General features: G+C 47.1%; 1 protein-coding gene across 1 annotated transcript in view; it reads left to right on the forward strand.

Annotated features, from left to right (window-relative positions):
- The window catches only part of CNTN6 (contactin 6), a 165,699-nt gene that overhangs the window by 65,723 nt on the left and 86,357 nt on the right, over positions 1-13,619 (forward strand). Inside the window, 1 exon segment of the mRNA XM_036333342.1 lies at positions 3,062-3,237. Coding sequence (XP_036189235.1) covers positions 3,062-3,237 — 176 coding nt within the window.

The raw sequence follows: 13,619 nt of genomic DNA on the forward strand, positions 1-13,619 counted from the left end.
ACCGTCGTATTCTTGACTCTGGGCTTAACGTCTCAATAGTGAAGAATGTTTCCAGCAAAAGGTCAAGATTTTAATTTGAATCCATTATGTTTCCTGGGATTGGTATGATATTAATTAGATGCTTAAAATAATCATCTAAAGCACATTTCCTCACCAGCATCGTAGGAACATTCTCCCGGGTGTGCAGCCCTATCCGTAACGTGTGCACGACCACCACTCGAATCCATTCATGCACCTCTCTCTCCATCGATTCAGACGCAGTAATGAGGACGGCGCCCACACCGGCGCGGCCGGTCCATGTGCCTGGTGTGATAATCATTGCTCCGAGCGACGGGAATGATGATGGGGCGGCTGCGAGAGCCTCCTTGGCTGCAGCAAAGCCCAGCACTTTGCATTTGTGTTGAGAAACAATTACGGAGCTTAATTAGGAGCATGTAAGGATGACAGCACTTATTCCAGTGATTGATTTCCAAACGAAGGGGACCTGGGAGCCCAGGCCCTGTCTGCTTCGCTCTGAAAGGAAAGGGAGCTCGAGGCCCGAGACATGGCCGGGAGGCACCGGGAGGCTGTGTGACCCCCGAAGAGGGGAGGACATGGGGGCAGGAGACATGCCCCAAGAGGACACTTTTCACCCTTTGCTTCTCCTAACGTTGAGGACAAGAGGAAGAACAGAGGTTTGGCAGGAAGTTCAGCAAAGTGAAATGTAGTATTTTTGACTGTTGTCTTTCAAACTCTTTTTATTGAAAAGAACTTGAGGTGCACAGAATTGGGTCAATGAGTTCAAAGTGACGAGTTTGTCCAAAAGCTAGAATGGATTTGATGTTGGTGGGTCAATTACTCTGAACTTCCCAGGGGTCAAGGGTGAGTTACCTGTGTCCATATTTCTTTCCCTGAGGTAGACCTTGGCCGTCTCTCTCCATGGGGTGTTTTAGGGTGCTCCTGAAAAGGTCAGCGCTGTTTGGAAGAATTTTGTAAAATGTGATTTCTTTCTTACATTTCATCCCCCTACCCCCGCCCCTCAATGCATGTTCAGTGTGATCTTGGTGTGACCGGAGGAATCCTTGGAAATTGGCTCTATTCCATGGGAAAGGCTATCCACTTGTTTTCCTAAATGACTGATTGTCTAAACTCAGCATCTTTAAATGTCTGTTTTCCGAAATCATTTTTTTTTTAAATATATTTTATTGATTTTTTACAGAGAGGAAGGGAGAGAGATAGAGAGTTAGAAACATCGATGAGAGAGAATCATCGATCAGCTGCCTCCTGCACATCTCCTACTGGGGATATGCCCGCAACCCAGGTACATGCCCTTGACCGGAATCGAACCTGGGACCTCTCAGTCCGCAGGCCGACGCTCTATCCACTGAGCCAAACCGGTTTCGGCCCGAAATCATTTTTTAAAATATATTTTTATTGATTTCACAGGGGAAGGGAGAGGGAGAGATAGAAACATCAGTGATGAGAGAGAATCATTGATGGGCTGCCTCCTGCACGCCCCCTACTGGGGATCAAGCCCGCAACCCAGGCATGTGCCCTGACCAGGAATCGAACCCTGAACCACTGGTTTATAGGTCGATGCTCAACCACTGAGCCACCTCGGCCAGGCTCCTAAATGATTCATATATGAATACGCACACCTGTGTCCTTGTAATGCATCTCACTAACTATGATATACCCACGCGTCTACATGTCTGGATATGCTGATGAAACTTAGGGGTGCCAGGGGGAGTTAGCGATAATCACTGGGCATTCTCTCGTCTTCAAGTGACTGAAGGGCATTTCCAGAGCATTTTCTGGTTCTTAAACATAAAGCATGGCGAGGCCTTCCTCCCACTTAATTCACGGACTAGAGCAGCGGTTCTCAACCTGTGATTAGCCAACCTGTGGGTCGAGACCCTTTCACAGGGGTCGCCTAAGACCACCGGAAAACACATATATAATTACATATTGTTTTTGTGATGAATCACTATGCTTTAATTATGTTCAATTTGTAACAATGAAAATACATCCTATCAGATATTCCCATTACAATTCATAACAGTAGCAAAATTACAGTTTTGAAGTAGCAACGAAAATAATTTTATGGTTGGGGGTCACCACAAGATGAGGAACTGTATTAAAGGGTCGCGGCATCAGGAAGGTTGAGAACCGCTGGACTAGAGGATTGCTCAGTAATAACTAAGCCAGGGACTTGGCTGTCTAAACTGAAAGCTTCTCGAGCCCTGTCTGTGCTGTTCCAGTATCAGGACAGCTTGGCATTTCCAAGCACCGTGGCGCTGGTTCCAGCGTGATTAATTTTCCCAGGAAAAAACCAACAGGGACAGGCGTGTTCCATGGCCACCGGGCTGTTGTCGGGTTGTTATCAGCCTCCGCCCGGCACTGTGAGATCTTGGCCATCTTTCCTGGGCCGTTTGTAACACATTCGTCCGCATGTCTCTCCCTAAATCATCCTGACGTTTCATTTCACAGTGTCAGCTCTGGGTGAGCAGGATGGTCACGCTGTTGGAAAAGTTGCTCCAGGAGTAAGATGGTCTGTGTTCTTGACAGATCGTTTTCTTTCTCATGTTGAGGGTTCTGTTGCCTCTTTGTACTCATTTAGGTGAATGGTTGTAATTCATAAAGCGTAGATCTTTCTTTTCTTTGTTTTAAAAAATATTTTTATTGATTTCAGAGAGGAAGGGAGAGGAAGAGAAAGATAGAAACATCAAGGATGAGAGAGAATCATTGACTAGCTGCCTCCTGCACGCCCCCCCTATTGGGGATCAAGCCCACAACCCGGGCATGTGCCCTGGCCAGAATCGAACCGTGGCCTCCTGGTTCATAGGTCGATGCTTAACCACTGAGCCACGCTGGCCGGGCAAGAGTAGATCTTTCAAATATCCTACTTACTGATTTCGCTGAGCTCAGGGGCACAGTTATCTTTGGGGGAACTGGCAGGACCGTCTCCACATGGAGCCATGCTGCGTTTTCTAACCGATCCCTGGAATTACAAAGGTTGTGTATGACACATAGTGGCTGACTCTTTATATGATTACGATAACTTGATCTTTCCCCCTTGAAGGTGGAGGCAAAATGGCACAGACCTGGATTTCTCCATGAGTTCGCACCACCGGTTGGACGGAGGCAACTTGGCAATCAGCAGCCCGCGCTGGGACCAGGACACGGGCACTTACCAGTGCCTGGCCACCAACCCGCTGGGCACGGCTCTGAGTCGGAAGGCGAAGCTCCAGTTTGCATGTGAGTTTGTGGGGGGAAATCTATAATTGCTGTGATTATGAAAATGTAGTATTTTTATTATATTCATTTTAGAAGAAAATCCGGCTTTGCCATTCAACTGCTCTCTGAGAACAAACATGAATTTATGGAGGCGAACATTTTCATGGCCTGTTTTGCGAATCCAGACTCCCGGGGTTAAAGGGAATCTGGTTCAATAAAAGAAGACACTCGCACTGTTATTACATCTCGGGGATCATATTTAGAAACAGCTCTAAGCGTCCAGATGGAAATATAAGACAAAGACACAGGCTCCATTACTCCTCCTCCTTGTCCTCTGTGTTGAATGTTGGGGTGCAGAGCCCGCGAAGGGGAGGCCGAGGGCAGGGGTGCCTGGGGAGATGGCTGCTCCTTTGGGGACGTGGTCACGGGCCACAGTGCGACGCAGGTGGAAATACAGTGGTTGCCGCAGGCAGACTTTATATTAACCGAACACTGTCCAGCGGCGTCACATAAATGTCACCCAAGTAATTACCTTGGTGACATTTGGGAGCATTAGCAGATGAGCAATAGACACAGTGTCTCCTATCCTTTATAGGCAGCGTTGCCAGGGACTGGAGTGTTCCCTGTGGAATCCAGGGACAGCCCGGTTTGAAGGTAATTCTCGATGCTGAGGTGGGTGGTGCAGGAGGCGGGCTGCCATGCCCCTCTACCCCCCACCCTGCAACACTTCCCCCAGCCCCAGCCCTGCAGGGGACCCACTGGGGCCCAGGGGCTAGTGCTCAGGGAAAGGACCTGTTGTCCGTTACTTTGAACAAGTAATCGCTTTGAAACTTCATTCATAGAATATATGGGCAGAGTCCACCTTGTAGAATGACTTCAGCTCTCGGCAGCGTGTGGGTTAATAACCCGGTCTGTTTCCCCTGCAGGTCTTATGTCCCTCAGACCCTGCTCCACACACAGAGGTTCCCCTTATGTTGGCCATTTGGGGCTGCCCTTGTTTCTGAAAAATGTATACACACTTGGAATAATTATAAAGGCAGTGTTTAATAGATTACATTTCATCTTCCAATTGGAATGGAATCAGCTGTCAAAGTGTGTATACATTTTTGGTGACACCCTGCATGTATGTGAATACACACACACACACACACACACGTATATATGAATATATATATTCATATATACATATATATATATATTCAGAAATAGATAAGTATACACATGTACATATGTGTTAATTGTAGATGGAGGAAATAAAGCAGAATCCACATGAATAAAAAACTGTAGTCCCAGACAGCGGCGAAGTTGTCCGGTGAAAGTCCTCATAGAGGCCTCTCTGCCTCCTTAGGTGGGTTTTGAATGTGTGTACTCAAGGTGAGGAGTATTTTCATTCCCGTCTCTTGTCCAAGGTCTTCACCGGAAGGAGAAAGAAACCCTCACATTTAGAAATAAATGTTAAAAGCCTCGTGGGTTCTGATCACTGTAGAATATCTTAACTTTTTATAAGAAATGCAAAGCCAGTTCAACACGATCCTGATGATATGGTGATAAAGTGTATTTTTATCTGAAAGAGAAATTAAAACCCAGGAGAATTTTAAAAATAACACCTAAAAGTACATTTGGAAACTGGAAAGTCTCTGATAATTGTGAAGTGTGTAAAGTGGGTAACGCATATCTTATTATAAATGGAAATGCTAGGTGGCTTCTAATTTTTTTTTTTTTTTTTTTTTTTTTTTTGTACATCAGGACAGAAGAAACTAAATGAAGTAGGCAAAGGAATATTTTTTTCTTGAGTTTCTTAAGTAAAAGAAAGTTGAATATAAGTATTACTTTTTCACACTCCTTTTGGAAATAGCACCAAACAACATTGCAATGAATTTAATATTCGAATGCCTCCTAATGCAATAATAACGTGACCCCCAACTGGTATCATACCCAGGAGAAAGCTGTCTTTGCTTTTAAGAATAATTCACTTCTCAAACAAATGGACTTTGAGCAGTAGCGTGGCTGAATTACAGCGAGCCGCTATTATATTTATTTTTGAAATCAACAGGGAAGTAGATCACCCAACGCTTTATCTTCGTTTTTCCTTCATCATCACCGCTGGGCATCTATTTATGTGCCTCATCAGAAATGATACTCTTTCAAAACCCAAGCCTTTTCTCACCTCCCACCTCTACTTACATTCAGCAGGACCTAATCTTTTGGGTCTATTTGAATAAAATTGCACATTCACGCTGCACTGGCTGCGCCGAGGTGGGAGAGGAGGTTGTCGGAAGGTGAGGGGTCTGTTCTCTCAAAATGGAGAGATCCCAATTTGTGGAGCTGAGGGAGAAACACAAAGCGATGCCCTTGTTGATGAGTCCATGCTGTTGGACACATGGGCTGGAAGTATGAACGTGGCCCTTAGAGATTTTGCTGTTGAGATTTAGAAGATGGGTTAGAAATGACAGCAAAATTCTCATTTGCTCTAAAGAACCCAATGACATTTCTTCTGGGATTTACTATCCATAGATAGTCAGTGTCACCTACAGAGCAAATGAGAACCAAGGGCTTGGATGTATCTATAAATAATAAAGAGGTTTGGGTGGCAACCTCTGGAAGGGTTCGCCACGGCTTAAGGTGTTCGTGTCTGTACTGTCCTTACCAAGGAGTATCAGCCGGAGAGAAGATTACAAGACAGGTCAACAGACAGCAAAGCACGACTTACCAGTAGCCGCGTCTAGAAACAGGATGTGGCTGCCACCCAAGAGGCCCTCCCTGGCGCCTTCTTCAGGTTCTACTCCCATCACCCTCCATCCACTCTCTGGACCTGTACATTTATAATAAATACTGCCTTTAAAAAAAATTGTTAATCCTCACCTGAACATATTTTTTCCATTGATTTTTAGGGACAATGGAATAGAGAGGGAAAGACAGAGAGAAACATTGATGTGAGAGAAACACGTCGATTGGTTGCCTCCAGTAAGAGCCCAGACCAGGGCCCAGGCCAGGGAGGAGCCTGAAACCAAGATCTGTGCCCTTGACTGGAATCAAAACTGGGACTCTTTGGTCTGCAGGCTCTATCCACTGAGCCAAACAGGCTAGGGCAACACTGCCTTTTTAAATTTTACATGAACAATACAATATATGTGCCTTCGAGTCTGGCTTTGTAGCCAACAGCATTTCTGAGATTCATTCATGTTGTTATAGGTAACTTTAGTTCATTCATTCCCATTGTATATAATATTTTACTATACTATAGTATACACTATAACTTATTATACATTATACTACATATGATATACTATAATTTATGAATGACTTCTGCTGTCAATGGAAGCTGAGATGGTTTGTAGAGACAAGGATGATTAACTTTGTTAATCTCCTCACATGTGTCTTTTGGAACATTTGTGCACACCTTTCTCTGTTGCATGTACTATAGAGTAGAACTACAAGTTATTTGGGAACACATATCTACAACTTCAGAGGGTAATACTGACTGTTGTCCATAGTGATTTCATCAATTTATTCTTTTACCAGCAATGTTTTCTGGGCAATTCTGCTATGATGAGTCTTACGAAACGTTAGCATTTTGAGAGGATATGTAAGAGTATCTCATTTTAGTGTGATTTATGTTCCCTGACAACTGATGAAGCAGAGCCCTTCCTATAGGTGTCCTGGCTCCTTGCAAACCCTTCCCCAGTTTAAAAAGAACATTGAAATCATTTTTTCCAGAGGAAATGCAGATGCTAACCCACAGTTCCAAACTCTAACTTGGCCATCCTCTTATCCATCCCCACAGGCCAATCATGCATGTTTATTGATCACTTTCTATGTGCCAGACACATGTGGAGGCAGGAAGCAAAGTACAGTCTATTTTCTGCATGTGCACATCTGCTCAAATGTGTAACTGCAGGCACTTCTTGAAAAACACAAAAAATGTATTGGAATAAAAACAAAACAAATTCCACTGGAATAAAGAACAAGGAGGAACGTGGTTGAGCAATAGTTTTCCAACAGTGATCCCAGGCAGAAATACAGTTTTCCCAGGCAATCTTTCTGCTCCTCCCATTGGGAAATGCAAATGAGAAAGAGTCCAGGTCTACAGACCTGATTTAACAAGTCGATTGCAGGGTGATCCCCTTCTCCCCTTTTTTAGAATCACCCACTTGAGAGGTCTACCTTTCATGCATATTAATGAGCTGTTTTGCATAAATCAATTCTCTTTTTATGAATGGAGATTATAGAAACCTCGTGGAATTCTTCCAGAAAGCCCATCCATAAGCGCTTCTGGAGTCCTTGTTACTAGGGTTTTCTCCCTGGAGCCCAAAGGATTTATTTTAATTCCTTCAGTTTTAAGCAAAAGTAATGAAATGTAAACAGCTGGGCCCAGGATCGGGCTTGTGCCAGGTGCCTCTCGGCTTTCTGGAATGCTCTCTGCTTCCGCTTTTGTACTGTTCTCACTGTTCATTTAGAAAGTAATCCCAGAGATTTCATTAAAAAGGATAGGAAATGGGGCCGAGTCAACATCAGGATTTGTGACATTGGTTCTTGGCAAGTCTGGCTGACTGAGGGCCCTGACTATGGCTATTAACATAAATATGGATATTAATGAAGTTAATCCCTGTCCAGAAAGCCCAGCATTGGGCAGTGCATGAGCAGTGGTTCTGACTGATCCACAGGCATCCAGCTTCGAGCGCCTTGCCCTTCTGGAGTGTCCCCGGGGCAGGTGTCCTTTAAGCATCTCCTCTGATTATATGACTTTACTGTATTATTCTAAATAATTGGCTGGTAGTGGATTTTGTTAGACGTCATTGGATGGTGTCATACATATTCTTTTACTTGTTTGACCAATCATATCCTTAAAGTAGCTACTAGGAAATTGAGTTGCTGGGAAAAAATAGTTTTTACATTTTAAATGTAAATGTTTTCTTTTTGTGTCTTTGTTTTTTATATATTTTTATTGATTTCAGAGAGAGGAAGGGAGAGGGAGAGATAGAAACATCAATGATGAGAATCATGGATCAGCTGCCTCCTGCACGCCCCCTACTGGGGATCGAGCCGCAACCCAGGGATCGAGCTCACAACCCAGGCATGAGCCCTAGTGGGGAATCGAACCATGACCTCCTGGTTCATATGTCTCAATGCTCAACCACTGAGCCACATCGGCCAGGCCAGAAAGCCCATTTTTCAACTAAAGGAAGACTTTCAACATGGCAGCCCTGTCTAGACCTTAGCAGTTTCTGGTACTTTTTCTCCCTGTGACTAGGTCAGATTCTGAGGTTTCAAAGGCAGCCATCTAGACCAAACAGGGTGTCTGAGCTGGAGACAATGAGGGGATGGTGCCTGTGAGTCCGTCTCATCCATTCTGTTTTATCCTGATGTGGCTTGGTGTGCGCCCCTCCGCATTTCCTACACCAGCCTTATCCCAGACCCCTCCCTGCAGGTATCTCAATCCTGTGATTGAGATATTGTTAACCACAAAGCAAGTTCTGGTCCCAGAGCTGTTAAGTTCTGATGGATAAAGTTTAATATTTTGAAAGGAGGGAAAAAAAGGAGCTATTATTCCAACTCCTTTATCTGCAGCGTGGGCGAAGGTCCTTTTATCTCCTCGACTTTCATCGCAGCGCGTGCCCGGGATCCCAGTAAATCGTCGGATGCAGTCGCCAGGGTCCCGGTAATGCTCAGCTGGTGCCGCTGGCTCTTCAGGGGCCAGAGGGAAGGGAGTGGAGGTTGTGGAAGTGTCAACGCTTAGCAATAAAATAAGGATTTCATTGAACAGAAAGGAATGAAATCAGCACGGTTATTTCCCTGTCGCTGCTGTAGTGCAGGTACAACTCTCTTTGGAGGAGTCACCACGCGTGTGTGTGCGGTGGCCGGGCCCGGGGCGCATGGTTTATGTGGGAGCGATCAGAGGAGGGCTCATAAATACCTTTAATAAAAAAGTGTCCGTGGAAGCAACTCAGTTTTTCAAATAAAAGAAGTTTCCTTTGTATCCGGGGATTAGATCTGTGAAAACTCGACTTTCTCGATTTTTCCTCTTGTTCTGCCCTTCGCAGAGCCCGGGCTCCTGGGGATTCACAGGCCAGCTGGACTCCGGTCCCTCTGCTCATGGCCACCCACCCGGGGGGAAGGGGACCTTTCATTTCTGCTCAGAGCCCTCCTGGTCTGCGTCACGCATCCATTGGGCTGGCGTGATTGAGGCCTAGTCTGCAGGGGTGTTGGTGTCCGGGCAGAGCAGGGTCAGCGAATCTGTTCTGGAAAAAGCTGCCGCATAGGAAGATCTTTGATTGGCAGGCCAAGGTCGCCGCTGCCATAGGATGAAAGCAACCCCACACACACTCATGGGTGTCGCCGTGTTCCAATAAAACTTTATTTATGAAAACAGGCAGGGAGCTAGATTTACAGCTCAAGGGTCACCCTAGGCTGCAGAGCCTCCAGGTAGACTTAGAATACTTTTAAGCTGTGTTCTGCCAAAGGTGATCGCAAACGTTTATTGTTCATTGAAGATGTGCTTAAAATCCCATATCAGCCCGGCTGGCCGGTGTGGCTCAGTGGTTGAGCATGGACCTATGAACCAGGAGATCACGGTTGGATTCCCAGTCAGGGTGCATGCCCAGGATGCGGGCTAGGTCCCCATTGTGTGGCATGCAGGAGGCAGCCGATCCATGATTCTTTCTCGTTATTGATGTTGCCATCTCTCTCTCCCTTTCCCGTCCTCTCGAAAGCAATAAAATTATATTTAAAAAAAAATCTCATATCATTTAACTAAACTAACAGGTAGGTGTTACTGTAGACCCATCTTATAGACGCAGACAAAGATCAAATACTTTGCAGGCCCGTTGTCGGAGGGCATGGAAGTCAGGCTCGCTTTGCCCAAGCAGCTGGTGCCCAGGAGGCCGCCCTGCCCAGCCTGACCCACACCTGTGTTCCTGCCCGTCCCAGGCCAGCAGCACACCAAGCTCAGAGCTCACTGGTGGCTGCTTTAATCTGCGTGTGCTCACTGAGATTTCTTCTCTTCGGAAGCACCGAAGATCTCCACGCTGACATGTTAGTTAACTATCTGGCTGCAGTCTGTCCTCGTTCCATGGTCCCCTCTGCTTCTGCCTCTCACCGGTTTAAGGACAGGGAATATGAGACTCGATAAGGAGCAGCGTGGGGGCTTGGGGATGGCCACGTTTCTCTGGATTCCTCTTTCTCTGTCATGGCGTCACTGCTCTTATCACCACTGGACAAATGCGTCCATCAAAACGCAAATGCCATTTTACATGCGTATTTTAACACCCCAATTAAGCATTTCATTTTTTTTATTTATCAAGTGCTTGTCTCCCTGGAAACCTAGATGCTGGGCTCACAGGAAAAATTGTGCCAGCCCCACTGTTGCTCTACTTGTTTTCTTCAAAAGCCCCTAAGAACATGGTGTCAGTAAGTTCATTATTCCCAGGACGCCAAGAAGCAACTCGCTGGTTTATGAATTTTTATAAAAATCCTTTACACCAATAAATGTTGGGGGTGCTGACTTGGATGATAAATGGGTTTGACACCAGAAACTTAGAACACCTTCTTCAGCCCTCCAAGCTGGCATCCCGCACGGAGACTTAGCTACGGCCTCTTTTACCGGATCTGACAATAGCCTTGTGCTGCATCAGGTTATATCATGTTAGGTTACTGAGTGATGCTGGGAAATGTGATAGTATCACAGACGCTGTAACAAACACAGACAATGATGATGGAGATGGAACTGGTCTGAGTAGAGATAAATTTGTGTGCCGCTGCACAGAGGCCTGGGAAATTAATTACAATACCAAGAACTTCAGCTTCCCCCCAACCACCCAGGACCAGGGAAACTGGCATGAACAATGTTGGTTTCTCCTCTCCAAGGGACAGAATGACGGAGAGCTAGGAATCGGAATAACCATACTCTTGCGTCTTGCGGTTCTTTAAGAGAGCTTTGATTTAACATCACCTGCTTATGTTCTTGGGCTTCTGCGCCACTAACGCAGAACGCGAGAATTCTTCTTGACGTCTTTCACCATCCCCTTGTGCTGTGCAGGGTACTAGCACTTGCTCGCCCACTAAAATCTTTTGCGGTCGGTCAAACACAGGCCATAGCTCTGCATGGGACCTGCGTGCTGAAGGTGACGGGGGTTCCTCTGTCCTGGGGACTCAGCCCAGCTTCGGACGCTGAGCCTTCTTCAGAAAGACCCGGGAAGGTCACATGGTATCCTGCGGGTGGGAAGCCAGAAGGAGGGCTGAAGAATCTTAGAGCTGAAAATGAGACTCCACGCCCTCAAAGTCACAGAGAACTGAAATTGCTTCCGAGGTGCAGAGAGAGAGAGAAACTGCGCACCGCCTCTGATTGGGGGCAGCTCCCAGGGTGAGTGTCTTGGGTGAAGCTCTGGTTAAGAGCCTCTTGTCTAGCCTGGTGGCTCAGCAAATGTCCCCAAGAGCCACAGCATTCTGAATTAAAGTCTGTTTCCTGTACTTAGGAGCTGTGGGAACTGGGGCACAGCCACCCATTTCCGAGGGCAGCAACCAGAGCTGGCAGCAGAGGGCCTCTTTGAAGAGGAACATGGGGGCATTTTGCTTTCCCTGCTCCTAAAAGAGGGATGTAGAAGACGGGGGCGGGGGAGGTTCTCAGACCTGAATGACAGGGGAGGGGCTGGAGTGCGGCAGCCCTGCATATCTCTTATTGGGTTTAAAGTGTTCAGGCAGCACCTCACTGAATCGGTAAGACTGATAGAGGCACAAGCACAGTTACAGCATGTGTGTGCGTGCGTGTGTGTGCGCGTGTACATGTGTGTGCTTGTGTATGTATGGGGGGGGGGGGGCGGTCTCTGTAGGTTGGTCAAGATGAGAGACTGAGGCCCAGTGGTTGAGCATTGACTTATGCGCCCGGAGGTCACAGTTCCATTCCTGGGTTACTTGGGTTGCTGGCTCATTCCCCAGTGGGGGGCGTGCAGGAGGCAGCCAATCAATGGTTCTCTCCCCTCATTGATGTTTCTATCTCTGGCCCCCTCTTCCTTCCTCTCTGAAATCAATAAAAATAAAAATATTTTTTCAAACTTGAGAGACTGAGTACCTTGTCCACACAGATGCCAGGTTGCAGGATAAACTGAGAAATACACCTGGAGAGGAAAAACCAAGGATTTGGGGGAATGAGGCGATCAGAAACAGAGCTATTTCTAAAACCTAAAATTACAGTCTTCCCCAGCTCAGGGAACTCTGAAAAGGCACTGAATTTTTGCATTTGTTTGTTCGTTTGAACATTGAGTGACAGTTGGTGCCAATTTTCTGTGGTGCGGGGCCAGGAGGGCCCGGGTAGCAGCTGGACTGGCTGAGAGCTCCGAACCAGACTGCGTCCTTCCACTCCGCCTGTCCTGACCTGGAGCGATGTCCTCCAGCAGCTGCTGGTCCTCGGGAACCGCAGTCTCCGCCTCAGCTGGACGGATGTGATGTGGCACCTGTGTCCCGGCGTCGCCCTGAGGATGAAAGGGACTCCTCATGAGCGTCTGGCACAGAGTAGTTTTTCTCAATCTATTAAGAAAAGATTTAAAACAGAAATAAAGTAATTCAAACCTGCAAGTAGAGGCAGGGCCGATGAATAGGATGCAGATTCTGCACAGCTCAGGAGTCCCGTGTCCTCCGGCCGCCCTCTTGGTTCGGTCTGTGGACCGGGTCCCCAGAGCCTTCCTCCCAGCTTCCCCGGGAGAGCTGGCCATCGGTGCCTCCTTCTGCGTCAGGCTGGCGCTGGGAGCACGTCCTCCAATGTGGTCCTCAGGCTTTGGCGGCAAACACTGTTTTCCTCCTCGGATGATGCTGAGATTCATTCCCACACGTGGCGGCTGTGGAAATGGTTTCGCCTGACGATTGGCCATCGCAATCCGCAGCGGCGCTTGGACTTCATGTTAAGGCCATTTCCGCGGCCTCTGTCCCTCCCCTGCACCTCAGTGGCGCCAGGAGAGAGCATATGGCCCAGTGATGCTGGAAGGCTCGCTTTATGGGCCCTCATCAGGCATTTCCTGCCGGTCTTTGGAGAGGAGCCTTGTTTGCGACTGCACTTTTGCTTCTGCTCCTGCCAAAGGCTTCCTCCAAAGGCTTCCTCCAAAACCAGAGATAAAGCCACAGGGTTCCCTAAGCCCTGGTGATCAGGGTGGCTGGACAAGGGCCCCTGGGCCATCGGGGACTCCGACAGCCACCAGCACTGCAGGACCTGCACCCGAGCACAAGGACAGCCTGCAGGTCACCTGGGGGTGATGGGAGTCTTCCCACATATTGGAGAGTTTGAGACCATCTCCGGCCACGAGCTCACCCTAGGCCAGTGATGGTGAACCTATGACACGCATGTCAGAGGTGACACGCGAACTCATTTTTTTGGTTGATTTTTCTTTGTTAAATGGCATTTAAATATATAAAATAAA

Source organism: Myotis myotis, unplaced genomic scaffold, assembly GCF_014108235.1.
Source record: "Myotis myotis isolate mMyoMyo1 unplaced genomic scaffold, mMyoMyo1.p scaffold_m19_p_13, whole genome shotgun sequence".
NCBI lineage: Eukaryota > Metazoa > Chordata > Mammalia > Chiroptera > Vespertilionidae > Myotis > Myotis myotis.